The sequence below is a fragment of the Rhinopithecus roxellana genome, chromosome 10 (genome assembly GCF_007565055.1).
Source record: "Rhinopithecus roxellana isolate Shanxi Qingling chromosome 10, ASM756505v1, whole genome shotgun sequence".
NCBI classification, from domain to species: domain Eukaryota; kingdom Metazoa; phylum Chordata; class Mammalia; order Primates; family Cercopithecidae; genus Rhinopithecus; species Rhinopithecus roxellana.
In genome coordinates this window covers 1,965,619-1,987,298 of record NC_044558.1, presented here as the reverse complement: position 1 = coordinate 1,987,298, position 21,680 = coordinate 1,965,619, and the positions used below count along the sequence as shown (strand labels likewise).

The 21,680-nt window shown below is 44.4% G+C and overlaps 1 protein-coding gene across 8 annotated transcripts; it reads left to right on the top strand.

The window, feature by feature from the left end:
• Positions 1-2,774: 2,774 nt before the first annotated feature.
• Positions 2,775-20,610, top strand: PEX5 (peroxisomal biogenesis factor 5). 8 transcript variants are annotated; one of them, XM_030939495.1, is made up of 16 exons: positions 2,808-2,895; positions 4,420-4,582; positions 4,854-4,889; positions 5,193-5,325; positions 5,541-5,672; positions 10,289-10,391; positions 11,301-11,391; positions 11,786-11,896; positions 12,157-12,249; positions 12,929-13,048; positions 16,800-16,943; positions 17,151-17,221; positions 17,598-17,810; positions 18,158-18,323; positions 18,806-18,963; positions 19,131-20,610. In XM_030939495.1, the coding sequence occupies exons 2-16, from the start codon at positions 4,436-4,438 to the stop codon at positions 19,330-19,332; spliced, it is 1,920 nt and encodes a 639-aa protein (XP_030795355.1). In that variant the 5' UTR covers positions 2,808-2,895; positions 4,420-4,435; the 3' UTR covers positions 19,333-20,610. The 8 variants fall into 8 exon arrangements, with proteins under 8 accessions (XP_030795359.1, XP_030795355.1, XP_030795352.1 ...); XM_030939492.1 differs by lacking the exon at positions 2,808-2,895 and adding an exon at positions 3,674-3,827; XM_030939494.1 differs by lacking the exon at positions 2,808-2,895 and adding an exon at positions 3,706-3,827 and having other exon boundaries at positions 4,347-4,582.
• The last annotated feature ends 1,070 nt before the right edge of the window (positions 20,611-21,680 follow it).

Genomic DNA, 21,680 nt, shown 5'->3' with positions numbered 1-21,680 from the left:
CCCTGTATCTTTAACCTCCTTGTTAAGTTTGTCTCTTCCAGAATTGAAGCTGTAAAACTACAAATGGTTTTTCTAATGGAGCCCAGATGCAGTCCATGACTAAGATCTACTGCAGACCCCTGGACTGGTCTGCTAGCCCATGCTCCTATGTTAATGACATCAAAGGCACCCCTCCTGAGGAAATTTCAACTGCATGACCTACTACGCCCCAATTCGGCAGGAAGCAGTTAGAGCGGTCGTTGGCCAACATCCCCAACAGCACTTGGTTTTCCTGTTGAGGGGGGGACTGAGAGACAGGACTAGCTGGATTTCCTAGGCCGACTAAGAATTCCTAAGCCTAGCTGGGGAAGGTGACTGCACCCACCTTTAAACATGGGGCTTGTCACTCAGCTCACACCTGACCAATCAGGTAGTAAAGAGCTCGCTAAAATACCAATTAGGCTAAAAGCAGGAGGTAAAGAAATAGTCAATCATCTATTGCCTGAGAGCACAGGGGGAGGGACAAGGATCGGGATATAAACCCAGGCACTCGAGCTGGCAGTGGCAACCCCCTTTGGGTCCCCTCCCATTGTATGGGAGCTGTTTTCACTCTATTAAATCTTGCAACTGCAAAAAAAGAAAAGTTTTGGATTTATGACTTTAAGAGGATTAAGAAAATTGAATAAATTTTAAAAAATTGAATAAATGTTTATAAGTTTGATTTATTAGATTTAAAGGGTTGAATAAAAATTTAGAAAGGTTTTGCCTAGTAGTGTTGTTTGCCCTGTCAGGTATTTAAAATATGAATATTAAATGTCACATAGTTAAAAATATTAGGAAGTTTGACTTTTATTTCTAAAAAGCAAAAGTACAGCACGGTGTTTAAGAGCATGGACTCTGGAACAAGACTGTGTAGGTCAAAGATCCACAAACTATGGCCTGGTCCCTGTTTTTGCATAGTCTGCAAGCTAAGAAGTATTTGACATTTTTTGGCTGGGCACGGTGGGTCACACCTGTAATCCCAGCACTTTGGGAGGCCAATGCGGGTGGATCACCTGAAGTCAGGTGTTTGAGACCACCTAGGAGGTGGAAGTTGCAGTGAGCCGAGATCACACCACTGCATGCTGGCCTGGGTGACAGAACAAGACTCTGTGTCAAAAAAAATAAATAAGTATTTGACATTTTTAAATGGTTTTTATTTTTAAATAAGTATTTGACATTTTTAAATGGTTGGAAAAACATCAAAAGAAGAATAATATTTTGTAACATGAAAAACATCAAAAGAAGAAGAATATTTTGTAACATGAAAATTACATAAAATTCCTATTTCAGTGTTCATAAAAAGCATTACTGGAATACAGCCATGCTCATTTGTTTAGGTGTGGCCTATGACTGCTTTCGTGCTCCAACAGCGGGGTTGAGTCACTGTGACAGAGACTGTATGGACTACAAAACCAAAAATATTGACCTTTGAGCCCTTTACAAAGTTTGATGACCCTGGTCTGGGTTCAAACCCCAGCTCTGCTATTTATTAGTATGACCTTGGGCAAGTCACTCAACTTTTCTGTGCCTCAGTTTCCTCTTTTGTAAAATGGGGGATAATAGTTATTATTAATAAGTATTAGAAGGATTAAATAAATCAGTAGTTGAAAAGTGCTTGAAACAATGCCTGGCACACAGTCAATGAAATATGTGTCTAAACATGGTAAGATTTAACCTATTGAACTTGAATTGTCAAACATTAATTAAAGAATAAGTAAAAATTATTATTTTTATTTTTTAAAAAATTACTACTTTTATGACTAGAATAAGAATTTAAAGTTGAACCTGGATTAACAAAATCTAGGGTTTCAAATCTAGAGCTTCAGTAAATTAAATATTAAACTACAAAGTCACTCTGTTAAGCCCTTTCCCAGCACCTCTGGGACTGTGGACCAAGTTCTGTGAATGATTCTATGGCCCAGGAGATCAAAGATCTCTAGGGTTTATCAGTAAGTCTTCTCTAAGACTGGGAAGTAGGTGCCTGGAGTTATGCCTGGATTAAATTTTGACTTCCTAGCCGTCTGATTTTGCACAAGTCTTATCTGTAAAGTGGGTCTAGTAGTATCTATTTAATAGGGGTATTAAGAAGATTAAAAGCATTGAGATACGTAAAGTGTTTTACACAACACCTGGATTTTAGTAAACATCAGTTATTGTTATTAGCATTCTTCCAAGATCTGCACACAAAGTGATTTACTGCTAATCAGTCGATAAACTCTGCTAAGCAGAGCAGAAGGTTATGTGTGTCGTGATGTTTAAGTGGTACTGGGAAACTCTGGTTGCCTTAATGTTCTGAAATTCTACTGTATCAGATGGGTTCCTTTAAACATTGCCCTCTCTAGGGGTCCTGTTTTTAAAAGCATGCACCTTATGGAGGGCATCTCTTTATCCTTGTGTGGTTTAGTTTATCAGGTACTAGGTATTTTCCTCGCGATGGCAGCCTGAGAACAGGGGACACCCAAGGGCTGGGATTTGTGTGCTCCAGAAGAAAACGGGGTATAGGACTGGGGCGTCCGAAAGAGGGCGAAAAAGCAAGGAAAAGGAGAAATGTTGCACAGTCTTATGGTCTCTCCCCTGCCATTCTGTTCCCCTGAGGTGTCAGAACTGCTTCTCTATCTTCCCAGGGATGAGTTTACACAGACATTCCCTGTGCCCCCTGAGGTCTCCACCTTTGAAATCTGCAGAGCAGCCAGGAAACAAGCCCGGCCCATGGCGCCACCTGCTGCCCGCCTGCCTGCCTGCCTCTCTGCTCGTGCACCCTGGGCTGGGATGGAACTTCTGTTCGTCCGGCACCACTGCCCTTGCTCATTTACCGGCAGCCCTGGGCTCTTGCTCTTCTCCGTGACACTAGGACTCCCTTGGTCTTGAAGCCGGGTGAGATTATCAGGGTTTGTTTCCCAATGACTTTGAGATTTGACAGCAGCGCACATTCTCTGGCAGATGAGGGGGCCTGAGGCTTAGTCTTATTCCGTGATTAAAAACATTTCTTGTATGTTTGTGCTTTCCCAGCCTGGAGTGGTGGGAATAAGGCCATTATGTTGACTTAGTGGAAGGAAGGGCTGACTCACTGTACACCTTCCTTCTACGTTACCAGCTCGAGATCTCAGGATGCGTTGGACCCTATTTTGGTCTCCGGAATTTGTCATCATTCAGTGCTATTTTCCCCATTATGCAGAGGTGGAGAGGGATTGAGGCGGGGGCGGGCCCCTGTCTCCATGGAGACAGTGACGCTGCCCCGCTAGGGGTTATTTGGAAGTGGGGCAGACCTAGGAGGCTGAAGAAGGCCTCGGACTGAACTCCCCAGTCCCTGGTTTTAGGGCCTTTCTCTTTCTTGTGCTTGGGAACATTAGCCAGCTCCATTTTAGAGGGGAGAACTGAGGCTCAGAAAGGGCAGCGAATCCCCTTGGGTCACAATGCGCCCAAGGGAAGAGGCAGGATCAACTGAGCCTAAGATCTCGCGTCTTCGGCTTTCCCCCAGAGCCTGGGAAGCCCTTCTTAGCCCCATTCTTCTTTGAGCTTACCGTCAAACAAATCCTAGGGCTTGTGGCCTTTTTGAGCGCTCCTAGAGTCGACTCTCCAAGACCTGCTCTCTAAGGTGCTCTTCCCCTTTAAGACTCACGGCTCTTCCCGTCAGGCTGCAACGCGGTCTTAAGGCCCCGCCTCTTCAGACAGCTTCCGCTAGGCCTGGGCCGCAGCAGGGCGGTCACGGCCCCTTTAAGTTTGAGCCCCGCCCCCTGGCTCCCCCCCTCCCCTCCCCCAAGCCCGCACCTGGTGGCCCGGCGGGTAGTGCGGCGCGGCGCTCGGCGGTGAGCGCATGACCCCGAGGGGGCGCGGGACCGCGTCCCTGTGGTGGCCTCGCGGGTCCCAGGGGCGGGGCTGGAGCGGCAGCAGGGCCGGGGAGATGGGCGGTGGGGAGCCGGGGGCCCGGGCCGAACCGGGGGAAGGGCTCCGGTGACTTAGGGGGAGGGAATGCCCCTCTGCCGTGCTCACCGTATGCTGGGGCTGCGGGAGTCTGGGTATGGTCAGGCTGTTTTCCCATTCTCCCTTGCCCGGGCAGTGTCCCCGTCCAGTCCGGTTGTTGAAGCGTCCCCGTAGTCCCCCGGGTTCCAGGCCCCTTTGTGGGGGCAGCTGCTGGCCCCCAGCCCATGAGACCGTAGTCCTGGAGGCCGCTGCAGAGGCGCAGGCTGGAAGCGGTGGCCATTGAGGGGGGCGGCAGGAGAGAGTACCGACCTCCCTCGAACTCCTGGCAGAGGTGGGGGTCACAGCGAAAGGCACTGGGGTGGAGGGCGGCCAGTGAGGGGCAGACGCCTGTGTGCCTTCCTCAGGTACGGGCAGAGCTGTGGGTCTGGGAAGAGTCTGGCTTCGGTACCTCAGTTCCAAACCTCCTGTGTCCATCAGAGAGCTGGCGGTCACCATGGCAATGCGGGAGCTGGTGGAGGCCGAATGCGGGGGTGCCAACCCGCTCATGAAGCTAGCTGGGCACTTCACCCAGGACAAGGCCCTTCGGCAGGAGGGATTGAGGCCTGGCCCCTGGCCCCCCGGAGCCCCAGCCTCTGAGGCAGTGAGTGTTCTTGAGGTGGAAAGTCCAGGTGGTGGTCTGAGGTGGAGGGGCTGTTTGTACATCTTGGTGTAACTGCTTTCTCTATTGTGTTGCAAATCATAGTAGTTACCGCTTAATGAGGGTTTACTAAACACTGGAAAACCCTGTGCACCTTTAAATAAAGGCAACCATTTTATGGATGGACAAACCGAGGCTCAGATGCCTGTGGTCTTCGTCAACCCCTCATTTTAGAGGAACTTCACCATTTTGCGTCTCTGTCTTTCTCTCTTAGGCCTCCAAGCCTTTGGGAGTAGCTTCTGAAGATGAGGTAAATAGACCAGTTTCTTTTCTGTCCCATTTTTCTCTCGCCCGTTGTGTTTTTACCTTTAAACTTAGTTCACCCATATTTCAATTTTTGGGCTCTCCTGACCAAATGAGAATGCCTGCCTGTTTTTAAATGTATTTTTTTTGTGCTTCTAAATCTATGCAAAGACAATTTCTCTTTGTGTGTCTCCAGTTTCTGTGTTTTCCTTTCCTTGTATCTGACATTGGGATCCCCCTCCAGCAGGTCCTGTCTTTTGCTGGGGCCTCCTGACCCTATGGGTTCATTTCATCATTTCTCTTCTGGCAGTTGGTGGCTGAATTCCTGCAGGACCAGAATGCACCCCTTGTGTCCCGTGCCCCTCAGACCTTCAAGATGGATGACCTCCTGGCTGAGATGCAGCAGATTGAGCAGTCAGACTTCCGCCAGGCTCCCCAGAGAGGTGAGTCCAGAGTCTAGTGGGAGGGGAGATTGTTTTCCATGTAGCCAGGGCCAAGGAAGGGGGTTCCATTGGATGTTGCTGGCATTGGGGAACTGAGATGCAGAAGGAGACAAAAGTAACAAGAGTGTTTTCACGTGTACTCAGGGTTCTTTAGGGATGATGGAATGGTATGTATTGCTTCTTTCTTAGTTTTCTTTCTCTCTCTCTCTTTTAAGCCCCTGGTGTGGCAGACTTGGCCTTGTCTGAGAACTGGGCCCAGGAGTTTCTTGCAGCTGGAGATGCTGTGGATGTCACTCAGGATTATAATGAGACTGACTGGTCCCAAGAATTCATCTCTGAAGTTACAGGTGAAGCTTGTTATGGGAAAATCTATACTGGCTTCTATGGGGCAGAATTCTATACCCTTCCCCTGTTCAGGGTATAGCATGATTACGAGTTTTCTGGCTTCATGACTCATTTCTAGAGGGTTAGGGTACTGAACTCAATTTCCCTTAGGTGATAACAGAATGAAATGTATATTAAACAGAGGACTGGGTTTGTACTAGATAAGAGCTTTTGGATAGAGAGAACGAAGAGGTAGGTTGTCCTTTTTGTTACCTGGAGCTTTGTCACTGTGGTTTGGTGGAGAGGATCTACAGACTGGATGGATGACAGTGTTGCTGAAGAGGAGAGTATTCACTACGGCACCTGGGATTCTGGCTTTAAGTTATTTTGAACAGAATTGGGGCCTTCAGAGTACTGTGAAGTTCAAGTGCCTGAAGTATATGGTTTTAGAAGGTAAAGACCATACCATGATGATGATAATAAAAATTAATAACGATAGTTATGTTCTAGGCCTTGTGTTACATGCTTTGAATGCATCATCTACTTACTCTCCTTGAGAACCCTAGAGGTAGTTACTGTTTTTAGACCTAGTTTAAAGATAAGACAATTGAGGCTTAGAGGTGAAGTGTGCCCAAGGTTACACAGCTTTGTCAGTGGTAGAGTTGGGATTTGACCCTGGATTTGAATGATTCCTGACCCTGCGGCCTTAACTGTGATGCTATACTGCCAGGCCTGCAATTTATGCTCTTTCTTGCTTTGCTACACATTTCAAGGTCGCAGCCTAATTTTTCGTCTTTGAAAGCATCCATTGCTCCCTGCATCTTTTATGATTGATTCTTCTTGCCCTAAGCCTATCTAATCAGGGACATGGTGGGAAGGGCAGTCTCTTCAGCTTTCCTCTTCCTGCTTGCTCTCAAAAGTTAGCCTTTTTCCAGTTTAAGAAATCAAGAATAACAAGAGATACACATGGAGAAAGTTACAAAGTTCCAGGATCTCAGGGAGTCGCATCATCATGGTTCCTGAATTTTTCTGAGATGTTTAAAGGGACTGAATTAGTTTCTACCCCCACCATTTTAATTTATGTTCTGTCTTGCTTTGCTACACATTTCAGGGTCTCAGCCTAATTGTTCTTGAGAGCATCCATTGCTCCTTGCATCCTTTAGGATTGATTCTTCTTACCTTAAGCCTATCTGATCAGGGACAAATGTGTGTGAAGGAGGCCCATGTTTAGGATGGACTTCTCCGCACACAAGAGGAAAACCCCAAATCTAAAAACTAAAACTCACCTTTAATAAGATCTGTGGGTCTGTTTTATCACGTGGCTCTTTCCCACCCATAAGTAGGAGTTAAGGTAGAACAGTAGGTGCTCTTGGCTTTGTTAATAGTGCTAAGCACTATATCTTCTTAAGCTCATTAGAACTTCACAGTAACACTTACAAGGTGGATATTTTCCCCTCATTTTATAGATGAGCAGACTGAGATTTGGAAAAGTTAAATACTTTGTGCAAAATCATTGAATAATAGAGATGATATTCAAACTCATGTCTGTGTGACTCTTGAGATTTTTTTTTTTTTTTTTTTTTTTGTTGAGACAGGGTCTTGGCTCTGTCACCCAGGGTGGAGTGCAGTGGTGTGACCTCTACTCACTGCAACCTCTGCCTCCTGGGTTCAAGGGATTCTCCCGTCTCAGCCTCCTGAGTAGCTGGGACTACAAGTGTGTGCCACTATGCCTGGCTAATTTTGGTATTTTTGGTAGAGACAGGGTTTCACCATGTTGGCCAGGCTAGTCTTGAACTCCTGACCTTAAGTAATCCACCTCAGCCTCCCAAAGTGCTGGGATTACAAGCGTGAGCCACTGCACCCTCCCTCAAGTTGAGATTCTTTGTGAAATTGCCACAAGTTAAAATCTGAACCATAGCAAAGACCCTCTCCTAGACAGAAACTCAGTTTTTCACATAAACCTTAGACTTAAGTGCTATCTCAGAGAGGCTTCTGTTGTAATGTGGGCATTAGTCATTTTTGATAACTCAAAAAAATCATTGCTACTATGAGCATTGAGATGGATGAAATTTTTGTTATAATTGCCTAAATTGCATGCAGCCAGTAAAATCTTCCTTAACTTGAAATGAAAAACAACTTTAGAAAAACATGTTGCATCTGTCTCACCAGTTAAATGCTCTTAGTAGAGCTCTTCTAGTATTTTGTATATTCTTTGGGAATTGTGCCTGTTTCACAGAGGCAGAGGCATGCAAACCTTAGAACTGGAATTGAGCTGTTTGAAGTCTGCCTTCATAAAAATATCTTCTTGCAGCAGTATATTGCTTTGCATGTAGTAGGCCTCTGGTATTGAATGAACGAATTGAGATCTGGGAGAAAACGCTAAAGGAAAGGAGTTGGTTTTGTCGTAACTGACTTTTTTTTATTATCCTTCATTTTTAATTATAGCATTTGTGGCTGATACATCAATTGTGTAGGTTAACTGTGGTTTTATAGAGAAGTAGATTTTGAGATGAAAGAAGGCTATATTCTTTAAGTTCTTATTTTAAAATCTCCATTGTTAAGAGTCAAAATCAATTTTAAAAAGAACTTTGCAGCTCAGTTATTTAAATTTAAATTTTTTATTTGGAAGTACTTAGTTTCCCTGAAAGTTGAAAAAAAAAAAAAAAAAAAAAAGTATAGGAAGGTTCTGTGTACCCTTTGCCCAATCTCCTCCTGTGTTATGTAACAGTTATGCAGAGATCAAAATCAAGAAGTTGCCCTTGTTTCAATCCTCAGAGTTTATTAGGTTTCACCAGTTTCACATGCCCTTATTTGTGTGTGTGTGTTTTATGCAATTTTATTAAATGTGTAGATTTGTGTAAGCACCATCACGATCGAGATACAGAACTATTCTCTCACCACATGAAGCTCATCTTTTTAGCTTACCTTATTTTGTGATGGAATCCCCCTGTCTTAAGTCTTCTGGGCCAAATAATCCTGTGTTTGCTCAGATCTGGAGATAAAACACATCTTTCAGGGTTCTCAAATTTAGACATCTTCGGTTGACGTGGTATATGAGGTTCATATGATAATCGTGAGAGAGAAACCTGCACTTTCATGGGAAAAGCTACAGATAGCAGTAGCAGCAGATAACTGGCAACAGCTCTTTTCTGGATGGTGGAGGAGAGGCTTTGGAATAACAGTCTCATTGTGATGTTTTCTGTTTTTGGTACAGGTTTGCCATGAGCAGACTAATGATAATAGCTAACATTTGTTACTGTGTGCGTTGGTCTTCACAGCAGCCCCTACTGTTATCTCTGCTTTAACGATAAGGACATGGAAACTTAAGAAGGTTGAGTAACTAGTCTGAAGATGCACAGTGAATAAGTGATGGAGTTAGGATTTAAATGTGGGTAGGCTGACCCTAGAACCTGTTTTCTTCTCCACAGTGCTGCTATTTAGCAGACACAGAAACTTTCATGAGTAAGAGTAGTAGCAAGTTCTGAGTTTTTGAATTTTGAGCTGGGGAAAGATGTGCCTAGAAGGAATGAGTAAACAATGAGAAATTATATGAGGCGCACATTTTGAGTGGGATATTTTGTATCTAGGTTGTTCTCACTCTACTAATCTATGACCTCAGGCAGTGGCGTCCCCTCTTTAGGCCTTCCTTGTTCTTTAGGGCCGGCAGTCAGTCTCCTTGTTTTTTTTTCTGGCCTCAGGATCTTAAGGGCAAAGTCCTGGAGGTTGAAAACCAGTTCAGCACCCTCATTGAGTGTGTTGCCTTGATAGGTTTATTCTGATGGTGCAGCAGTCCCCTTTGTCACTAGAGCTTCTGAGACAGTGTCTAGATTTAGACAGAAAAAACACAGCTACTCAAAGATAATCAAAAGTGAGAAAAGTCAGAATAGTGTTTACTTCTGCGAGCTGGGAGACTGGAGGAGCCTGTGAGGGAACTGTAAACATTCTGTATCTTGATCCGGGTGGTGGTTATGTGAGTGTATTCGTATGTGGAAGTTAATTTAGCTGGACACTTAAGTTTGGTAGACATTGTATGGTTTCATATTTGTATATTACATTTCAATTAAAAAATGAAAAAACCCACCAAACATCCACAGGAAAGAGCAGACCCATGTATCTTTAATTCTAGCCTAGCATTCCGCTTCTCTGATTCTCTTGGTAGCAAATTAGAATGAAATAAGGCTCCTTTGGCCGGGATTGTGTGAACTCTGGGTAGAGGGAGAACAAACCAGAGGGTTGGTTAAGGAACAGGAGCCCTTCCATGCTCCCTTCACTCCTTACTGGCTTTCTACTGTACTTTTGAGGAAAGTGAAAGCCCTTCTGCTTCCTATTTCTTACTGAAATATCTTGTACTTCAAGCAAAAGAGTTTGGTTCTTAATTTCCTGAGCTTCCTTATTTGATCTCCTGTTCCCAACTCTTGGTAAATTTCTGCCCCAGGCTCCTTGAGAATGGGTTGGATATTGAGTTTGTTGAAAATTTAGTAGTATATTCTTTTGACCAGGAGTTTCTGAGGGAGTCAACAGAGCTTTGTCTGCTTTGGTGTGGCTAAGAGGGTCAGTTGAATATGGGCATCTCTTTCCCTTTCCCTGATCCCACACTGAATGAACCCGTGTGATTTCCCCACCTCTCTGCTCCTTGCAGACCCCTTGTCTGTGTCTCCCGCCCGCTGGGCTGAGGAATATTTGGAGCAATCAGAGGAGAAGCTGTGGCTGGGAGAACCTGAGGGAACAGCCACTGATCGCTGGTGAGTTCAGCTGCCTCTTTCCAAATCCTGTGAAAGAAGTATGGACAGTTTTCCCAGCCTCCTCTAACCTCCTCCATCCACGTTCTCAAACCAACTTACTTGGTTATTTAAGATTTCCCCTTGGATTATTACTCCTGTGAATTTATGGTTCAAATGTAGTCAAGGACTGGGTGGTTGTGTGCCTGTACTCGGGAAACTGAGGTGGGAGGATTACTTGGGCCCAGGAGGTCAAGTCTAGCCCGAGCAACATAGTAAGACCTTGTCTTTAAAAAAACAAACAAAAGCACATGCATGTGCACACACAGAGACACACACATACACATATGTATACATACATATATACACATATACGTACATGTGTATATATACACATACACACATGTATACACACATATACATATACATATATACACATGTAGATACATACACGTATATATGCATACACACATACATGCATACACATACATGTATATACATACATACACACGTATATATACATATATCCATATCAGCTGTATTTGGGAGGAAGGGAGTTTTCAGGCCATTTTAAAATATATGTATATATGTAAATATATATATTTTTCAAGAATCCTAACTATCCTATATGAAGTTCATAACTACATCTTAAAGCTCATAATTTTACCTTGTTCCCTTCTTAATTTTGAGCCTGCTACTATCCCATCTGTATGCAAAGATATGTTTGGGAAAGGGAGAGGTAAGAGGATGTAGCTAGTACTTTCACACTCCTGCCCAAATGGCCTTCTATAATGCAAATTGGAGTTTGTAGGTTCTCAACAGAAAAATGGAGTTCCCCCATAGGAACTGTCATTGTCATGGGCCAGGAGTGGGGAGTAGCATGGGGAAGGTGATGGCAGACTAATGTGTAAAATTAGTTCTTATCCGTTCCAGGTATGATGAATATCATCCTGAGGAGGATCTGCAGCACACGGCCAGTGACTTTGTGGCCAAAGTGGATGACCCCAAATTGGCTAATTCTGAGGTGAGCCACATCCCTCTGCTGCTTTGCCCAGCAGAGCTGGTTTTGGAAGGCAAGAATCTTGCTTCTCTTACCCCAGTTTAAAGAGAAGGAGAAGAGATCCTGGGTCTCTTCCTTCCTGTTTATAGAAGAGAGACTTAAGATCCTGCCTCTTCCTTCTAGTGTTCATTCCCTCATCTCCTTGCCTACTAACTCTTTTTTCTGATGCCTTTTCACGTCTTTAGAGCCAGAAATCCCTTTCTTTTTACTCTCTACTTCTTTTAGGGTCTTTAGCATATCTTGTCTGCAGCTAGAGATGGTCAGGGGAGGGGTGAGTACAGGCTCCTCTTGGGCATGATTGAGAGTGCACACCTGGAAGTCCTTTCCCAAGTGGCCTGTGTGTGTCTCTGTGCCCCAGTTCCTGAAATTCGTGCGGCAGATTGGCGAAGGGCAGGTGTCCCTGGAGTCCGGTGCAGGGTCGGGCCGAGCTCAGGCAGAACAGTGGGCAGCAGAGTTTATACAGCAGCAGGTAGGACATTGTCACTTTCCAGTCCCACTTCAGAGCCAGCTGATGCCCCAGGCCATGGGTTCAGTGGTCAGTGGTCCCAGATGGGGAAGGATAAGGCCAGCTTGTCTTGATAGCATCCAGGTCCCAAGTGGGTGGGAAAGAGATTCTGAGAATGGTTTTCTCAGAAGTACCCAGGTTGGTGGTGTTTAGTGGGTATTTAGTGTGCGTCTGAAGGGTGGAAAGTTGGTGGTAGTGGTACTGACCATCCTTTTTTGTCATAGGGTACATCGGATGCCTGGGTTGACCAGTTCACAAGACCAGTAAACACATCTGCCCTTGATATGGAGTTTGAACGAGCCAAGTCAGCTGTAGAGGTGAGAGCAGATAGTGCAGGAGGAGACAACCCAAAAGAAAACACTCCTTGGAGTGAGTGGGTGTGTGAACATCAAAGATGATGCAAATTGTCCTGGATCATCTGTGTCAGAGTTGCTTGGGAATGGGGTGGGTGCTGTTTGAAAATGCAGATTTCTGGGCCAGGCGTGGTGGCTCATGCCTATAATCTCAGCACTTTGGGAGCCCGAGGTGGGTGGATGACCTGAGGTTAGGAGTTTGAGACCAGCCTGAACAACATGGAGAAACCCCATGTCTCTACTAAAAATACAAAATTAGCATGATGTGGTGGCGCACGCCTGTAATCCCAGCTACTTGGGAGGCTGAGGCAGGAGAATCGCTTGAATCTGGGAGCAACGGTTGCAACGAGATGAGATCAGCCGTTGCACTTCAGCCTGGGCAACGAGCAAAACTCTGCCTCGAACAAAAAAGTAAACCAAACTAAACTAAACTACAGATTTCTGGCCGTCACCCCAGACTACTAAATAAGTATCTGGGGATAAGATCCGGCCATCTGCATTTTTAAAAAGTTATTCACGTGATTCTTAACCATGTTGAAGTTCAAGAACTGCTACCTTAGGCAATCAATCCCAGCAGAGCTGAGAGTGGGGTGGGGTGGTCATGATGGATCTCCTTTTTCTATCTGCCTTCCCTTCCTTACAGTCCGATGTCGATTTCTGGGACAAGTTGCAGGCAGAGTTGGAGGAGATGGCAAAACGGGATGCTGAGGCTCATCCCTGGCTTTCTGACTATGATGACCTCACGTCAGCTACCTATGATAAGGTAAGGTAAAAACTCTTAGTTTTTCAGGTTCCAGAACTTCCTTCTTTTTAATATGTTTCCTTTAATCCTGAATTTGAAGGGTGCTTTTAAGTATTTTCTTGAGTGCCTTTCCATGAAAAGAAGTCCGAATCGTTCCCTTGCCCTTCCTCTTCAGTGATTGAGTATATACTTTATTCTTGGGATATAGATGTTATTGAGACTACCTTTGTCAATAATGACAATCCAGTACACAACACCTATGAAGGAGGTTTGCACTTGCTTGCCGCATTAAGAGCACAGAGGAAGTAGCTCTGCTTGAAGGTCAGATTGGGAGCTTTTTGAGAAGACTGCTGACTCTTTTGGTGGGGAGTGTTAGTGGGCAGACTATCCCTTTGCCTCCACATCTTAATATCTGTTTACTTTTTAAACTCACATGTTCATTTTAAGTTCTTATCTTTTATAGGTACTAGCCACTTGCCCTAATTTAGGGTTTTCAAAGAATTTATATTAAATAACTTAAATATTAGGGAAATTTCCTAGTAGTATGAAAGATGATTGCATTTTGCATATAGCATGTGCTGTTGACTTAGAAGCATATGTTACTTCTGCGGTCTTACTGAAAAACAAATCTACCTGTGGGTTGTAGGATGTTTGGGGATGTGTTTAATAACTGAACTCCTGAGTTAAAGCATGAAGAGGGGAAAGAATCACTCGGTTTTGAAAAAAGGCCAAACAGGAACTGGGGAGGTGAGTAGTGATGTCTTTTTCTCAGTTCAGATATGGTTGGGAAAGTATTCTGGGGCTGGAACCAGGGCCTGAGATGCAAACCAGGGTGCTGGAGATGGATCTTGACGTAATAAGGCAGCTATGCAAAGACGGGAAGATGCAGTTCAGAAAAAGGCTAGGGTTTGAGAGCCAGTAAAGAACAGTATTAGGAAAAATATGATTTTGTTTACTATTCCAGTCTGATCTGGATTTTTCTAACTGTCCTGTGTGATATAAGGGAAAAGACAGCTGGGACCTTACCATATATTTCACCAGACTGTGAGTTAATTGTATATAATTTTGATAAGGAAGAACTGAAGGAAATGTAGATAACCCTTTTGTTATTATTTTGTATTAACAATTTGGTAAGTCACGTAGGCCCCATCAACTTATCAATGGCAATTTATATATTGATGTAAAAATGTCCATGCTTTTGATACATATAGACATAATACTACTTTTATCATTATTACTCTCATATTTATGACATGCTGGCCAGAATACATTTTGTAATTAAAAATTTTAAAAGTATGTTTGTGGATTCTTGAGCCCTACTTGATATCATTGATACTTTGGGATATTGCAAAATTAGGACTAGAAACACTTGCATCAATGTTCCTCAAAAAAGTGATGTAGTAAGCAATTCCGACAGTATCTGGCTTTAAGCTAATACTGAATTCCATGGCAATAGCACTTTTTAAAAACAAAGTGGATTTGACTCTTGATTGTTAGATAAATTCGTGGGTCTCTTTGAATGTCCTGTTGGTTTATTGATAGCCCTTAAATTTTCAGAGGCAATTTACATTGCAGCCCAGGCAGATATTAATATACTATTATGAGAAAAGAGAAGTATGTGATGGGACAGACTCTTTGTAGTGATCATTTCCGCAGTTTGATCCTATGAGATGCTGGAGCAGACCAGACCGTGTATCAGATAAAATTAATGACGTGGGTTTGGCTTTTCAGGATGTGACAGTGAAGCCAAGCTTATCCTGTGTTCTGTGGGTAGTTGAGGGATCCTCCAGAGTACTCTTTTTCCATCATCTATGCAAATATTCTAATTTTGGAAGATTCCTCTTTGATCAGCAATTGATGAGACTTCAAGGAGGATAGATAATATGGGTGAGAGGAAACTTAGAGAATCCTGTGGTTGCAAGATGGTGGCATTGAGTTGTTGTGTTATCTAATGAAGACACCTGAAGAGCATTCACATCACTCCTGGCTGTCGTATACAGGCCATCATATCTTAAGGAAGCAGCCAGAGCAATGAGGATAATAGCTATTTACACATAGTATCTTCATCTTTTTGGCAAGGCATTGGTGAAGATTCTCATTTGGTGTCCTCTGTAGCTCTGAGAGGCAGGAATTACTTTTATTAGGAAATTGCATTATAGATGACAGTAATCTCTGTTTTCTGTAGAGTGGCTTAAAACACATGTAGTAATGATGAACAATAGTTGAGACTGAATGCAGAAGGATTTGTTTTATTGAACTGTAATAGTCTAGGGCAAGGGCCAGCACACTGGCTTGTGGAATAAATCTTTATGTTTTTAATGATCCACTAGCTGAGGATGGTTTTAACATTTTTAAATGGTTGGAGAAAATCAAAAGAAGAGTAATACTTTGTGACAAGTGAAAATGATATAAAATTCAAATTTTAGTGTCCATAAATAAAATGTTATTGGAAGACAGCCATGCATATTTGTTTACTTATGTCTGGCTGCTTTCACACTACAACAGTAGAGTTGAGTAGTTGCAGCAGATCCACAAAGCCTGAAATATTTATTATCTGGCCCTTCGCAGAAAAAGTTTGCTGATCACTGGACTAGGGTCATTTTCTGCCTTCTGAGTTTTTATATTTTACAGAGATGTCCAAAAACACACTTGTTTTCAATATAAATTACTTTCTCTACATTTATCTCAAATCTACTGTAGCATATCTCTCTTCTTAAGCCCCCGTTGTAGTTATTTAATTTTCATTTGTGACAAATAATTTGCATCTGATAATGACTTAGAACTTTGCTGGTAAGATTTAGGTGTTTTTCATTCTCTATCATTTTCACAATAATAATGAAAAAAGGCCTCATGTCTTTATTTTGTACAGTTTTATCTGAATTTATTCTTAACTGCATTTAGAAAGACCTCCACCTGGTATTTTGCATCTTGTTTTCATTGTGGTATATTATTCTGTGATGGTAACTATTTACTCTCCAAAAAGGGACTTTTTATTTGCATGTCTCAAATTTTGCAGCTTACTAGTGACCTCCCCTTTACCGTATTTCTTCTCTGCCTAATGTAAAACGCCAGTTGACAAAGCTTTGCAGATAGTATCGTAAGTCTTCTCTAAAGTGAGAAATCCTCAGCTGGAAGGGAATGGTGTCTTTCTGAATATTCTCTGCCATCTGGATTTTGGGATCCAGCTTTTGCTTACTGTCAGATACAGATTAATATTCATAATTATTAAGAATGAAATTGGGGACTAAATTAACATTTTCAAAATGCTTGAACATGTTTTATCTAGTGGACATGTGGAACGACTGTGAGCTAAGTAGGAGTTACATTTGAATGGCAGGGCTCCAAACAACATTTCCTTTGTACACTAATTATTGAAGGATAACAAGAAATGCACTTTGAATAGCTAGAGACCCTTTAACTCATTACTATAAGCAGATCCTGTTGAGATGTTCTGCCTGATGGTGAGAAGTCAAGGTGTGGGAATGCAAGCCTGTGATGACTTCCTAAAATAAACTTATTTCCAGCGTGGATGAGTTTGTAGACTTGACTAGCTTCCCAGGTATCATGAACAGGAGATGGCAGCATGAGCCTGATACCAAATGATTTTACTTGTGTCATGCATGATCTTTATAATATGGAGAATTTGCCAGCAATTAATTCAGGAACCTGTTTGGAGGCCCTCAGCTTCTCCGCCTGTTGGTTGTCATCCTCACAACCCTGCTGTTCTGACTGTGCCAACTCTCAGTCGGTCTCTCACGTGCTTTTCTTGTAGGGGTACCAGTTTGAGGAGGAGAACCCCTTGCGTGATCACCCTCAGCCTTTTGAAGAAGGGCTGCGGCGCCTTCAGGAGGGGGACCTGCCAAATGCTGTGCTGCTTTTTGAGGCAGCTGTGCAGCAGGATCCTAAGCACATGGAAGTGAGTGACTCCATATTCTGATTTCTGACTAAAGACTGCTTCCTCCATCTTGAGAAAGACCCCAAGGAGGGTAGTGCAGATGGGTTAGGGCCTGGGTGATGGCCTAGGATAGGGGCTTGAGAGCGAGATGGTGAGTGGCAGAAGCCAGGGGGAAGGGCGAATGGAGAGGTGAATATGGGGTGATGGAATCTGTCAACTTCCCTCTAGGCTTGGCAGTATCTGGGTACCACCCAGGCAGAGAATGAACAAGAACTATTAGCCATCAGTGCGTTGCGGAGGTGAGTACACCGAAAGGTGTGGGTGAGGTGCTTCCAAGTCTCTGCATATAACCTTTTGAATGACAGAAGCGCAGACCTGGATCCTTGTCTTCTTTCTGGGTGCTATTGAGAGTGTTTTCTCATGCTGAAACTGAGGGTTGGAGTGAATTCCATTCCTTCGTCGGCTTTTGACTTTATTTGAGGGGCTTTGGTTGGTTCCTTGGCTGCTAACACTTTCCCCTTAGATCTGTAACTTTTTTATTAACTCATGTCAGAGGAGTCACAGGTGAGGGAGGCCGTTGTGACTCTGCAGTTCAAAGCTTGGCTTGGATCCCAGGGTGCTCACGTGTGCCAGTGTCATTGCAGATATCAAGTCTGCCCATCCCTGATCAAACAGGTGTCTGGAGCTAAAGCCAGATAACCAGACAGCACTGATGGCTCTGGCCGTGAGCTTCACCAACGAGTCCCTGCAGCGACAGGCCTGTGAAACCCTACGAGACTGGCTGCGGTACACACCAGCCTATGCCCATCTGGTGACGCCTGCAGAAGAAGGGGCGGGTGGGGCAGGACTGGGCCCCAGCAAGCGTATCCTGGGGTCTCTGTTGTCTGAGTGAGTATGAGGGGTTCCTAGGGTGAGGAATTATAGTAACCGAAGTCCCAGCAGGAGGGTGGAGGGTGACCTTGATTTTGGAAGTTTGGATAGATTGAGACTGAAGGGTCCTGAGAGTGGGATGGGAAACCTAAGATCACCTTGAAGGAGGTCTGCATTCTACAGTTCAGTGCTAGGATGAAATAGAAAAACAGGCTTCTATATTGGACTTTGAGAGTAGAAGGGATGACTGATAGATTGATGAATGTTGGGGATATGATTGATCAATGAAGGAATTAATTTGGGGGGATGGGAATAGAGGCATTCATCTACCTACTTTTTTTGTGTTTCTTTTCCTTTTCATCCAGCTCCCTGTTTCTTGAAGTGAAAGAGCTCTTCCTGGCAGCTGTGCGGCTGGACCCTACCTCCATTGACCCTGATGTGCAGTGTGGCTTGGGAGTCCTTTTCAACCTGAGTGGGGAGTATGACAAGGCCGTGGACTGCTTCACAGCTGCCCTCAGCGTTCGTCCCAATGTGAGCCCAGGGGAGGAATGGAAATGGGACATGATTCTGTACCTTATTGAAGAGCCATTTGTTGGGAAGCTGGGTGTGATGGTGCATGCCTGTAGTCCCAGCTACTTGGGAGCTGAAGTGGAAGAATCACTTGAGCCTGGGAGTTCAAATCCAGCCTGGGCAACATAGCAAGGCCCTGCCCACCCCCACAAAAAAGGAAGAATTTGTTCAGACTTTTGGAGTCTTGGGGTAGTTCATTCCAGTGTTCCATGTACTGACTGCCTTGGGAGGATTGGGAAAAGAAGGGTGGGAGTGTAGAGTCATCTGGACATAAGAGAGTCTGCATAGGGTGAGAGGGGCTACATTGTAGCCACACAGTGAACTCTTAAGAATGGAATGGGATGAAACATGTTAGCTAAATAGAATAGTGCAACAGGTGGAGTGATGGGCAGAATTTGATCTGAGTCAAGCTGTTCCCATCCCTTCTGCCTCTCTATTCCCAGGACTATTTGCTGTGGAATAAGCTAGGGGCCACCCTGGCCAATGGAAACCAGAGTGAAGAAGCAGTAGCTGCTTACCGCCGGGCCCTCGAGCTCCAGCCTGGCTATATCCGGTCCCGCTATAACCTGGGCATCAGCTGCATCAACCTTGGGGCTCACCGGTGAGAGTATCTATTGAGAAATGAATGAATGAGCTTTTTCTCCCTGCCTTTGGCCCTAGCTCCTTATTCTCAGATCCTATTTGACTAACCAGTCCTAGCTGCTAGGTGACCTGCTTCCTTCCATTGTTGTTCAGCTTAATAGCTCTCATTCCTCTTCTTCCTTACAGGGAGGCTGTGGAGCACTTTCTGGAGGCACTGAACATGCAGAGGAAAAGCCGGGGCCCCCGGGGTGAAGGAGGCGCCATGTCGGAGAACATCTGGAGTACCCTGCGTTTGGCATTGTCTATGTTAGGCCAGAGCGATGCCTATGGGGCAGCTGACGCACGGGATCTGTCCACCCTCCTAACTATGTTTGGCCTGCCCCAGTGACAGTGGGACGGGCTGCCCTGTGAGTGTCCACCTGGGGGGATCCCTGCTTTGGATGTGATTCCCTCTCCCCAAATGGGCCTACCAAGGGGGTGGGCTGATGACCATAAGCGGTACGGCCTTTCAGGAGCTGCCTCAACGTAGGGGTGGGTAGTCTGTGTTCTAGTTCCTACATAATTGTAGGGAAATGAGCTGTGTTATCTCTGAGTCCCTTGGTAATTCAAGGGCTGTACATCCAGCTACAGATCTCTCTGCTCATCATGCCATTTCTTGGTGCTGCTTTTTGGGTAGGACCCAACGGTTTAGGGCAACTGTTATCATCAGCTGCCATTTCTAATAGGGTCTACCACATTTGTAATGTCTGTCCTTTCCCCCACTTTTACTGGGAGTTGATAGTAGTCTAGCTTCCTTGGGCAGTGTAAGTAGGAGGTTCATCTGCTGTGCGCCTCTAATGTCTGTCTGGATGGGATGTGTTAGGAGTTGGCATGTTTGGTTGAATTGTTGATTTGGCTGAGCAGAGCTGAGTTTTGGTGGGAGTGCTCATAGTTGTGTCATTCTGGGACCTCTCCTGGCTGAGCTCTGATTCCCTGTGAGCACGATGCTGATGCAATAGTCCTGTGTCATCACTGCTGCGGTCCTCAGGAGCTGCCAGGGCCAGTTGCTACAGAGTGTCTGGGTGTGTGGTGTAGGAGGAAGGTTCCCTTGTGAAATGAGCCTGGGTGGGAGCAGGGAGGGACTAGATCAGAAGAGATCAAGAGCTCTGTTCTGGAACGTTGGTGGGAGGAGAGAGCAAGTGGGAAGGGGGTGTGGAGTGTGGCAGTCCCTCCTCCTCTTAGAAGTACCTGTGAATGGGAATTGAGCTAACTCTTCTAGAAAGTTGGTTCAGAAATTGCGATCTTGCCAGATTTCTAGCAAAAAGGTTCAGTGTTACCATAAGCCTTTGCTGTACGTCTTGAAATGTTTCTAGGGGAGAGCATTGGAAAATCCCCTTCCCCCATCTTATCTCCGGAAGGTGAAGATTGAAGGAAGATGAGGGAGCAGCTTGGATTCTTCTCAATTGTCCCCTGCATGGGGAGATACACTAACCCCCGGAAATGACTGCTAAGCCTCTTGCCTTGTCTTCAGTAGCTAATGATCAGAGAGATTTTTTTTTAAAAACTACCATGGTCCCAAGATTCCATCCTGAAATTTATTTTTCTTTGTATGAATATGTGTAAATGATTTAAAAATAAAACTGTAAAATATTTGTACGAAGAATAAATGGAACTGATGTGGGTATGAGTTCTGCTGGCCATGAAGTGGGGTGGCAGGAGGTGAGCTGGCGTTTGGAGGACTGGGATTCAATGGTTTTTGTCTTTGAAATTCTCATTGGTATATTGGTTACCCGCTCGTCCCTCTAAAAGTGATAGAGCACGGGGACAGGTTTCTGTTCTGTGGGCTAGCAGGAGAAAGACGTGTCGATAATCATGAATTTTTACTCCTGTTACTACTACAAAGGAAAGTGTGCAGTGCCATGTCATTGTTAGGTCATTCTGTATTATGAATTACATGGAAGGATTTTGATAGTTTTTCAACGCTTAGGGTTTCTAAAGGTTTTCATGTGGCTCTGCCTGCCTTTATCGGGAACTGTATCAAGTGCCATATCAAGATGGGTATTTATCCTGAGGAAACATTTTAAAATATACACAAATATTTATACTTGGAGATAGATGTCTATGGCCACATTAGACATGGAAAAAAAATTTTTTTTTTTTTTTTTTTGAGATGGAGTTTCACTCTTTTTGCCCGGGCTGGAGTGCAGTGGCATGATCTCGGCTCATTGCAGCCTCCGCCTCCCAGGTTCAAGCAGTTCTCCTGCCTCAGCCTCCTAAGTAGCTGGGATTACAGGCGTGGCCACCACGTCCAGCTTATTTTGTATTTTTAGTAGAGATGGGGTTTCATCATGTTGGTCAGGCTGGTCTCGAACGCCCGTCCTCAGGCAGTCCACCCACCTTGGCCTCCCCCAAAGTGCTGAGATCACAGACGTGAGCCACTGCACCTGGCCAAAAAATGTCTAACTTTTAAATTTATTTCAAAAGTTTTTCAAATAGAGACTAGATCTCACTATATTGACCAGGCTGGTCTTGAACTCCTGGCCTCAAGGAATCCTCCTGCCTCAGCCTCCCAAAGTTCTGGAATCACAGGGATGAACACCATACCTGGCCAAAGTCTAATTTTTTTTCCGGTGGGCTCAAAAGCTGCCAAAAAAAACTCCACAAAAACCCAAAAAGAAAAAAACAGGTCTAAAAGACAACTGGGTGAGTAAATTGTCCAGCCAGTGAAATACAGCTATTGCTATTTAATCATTTATG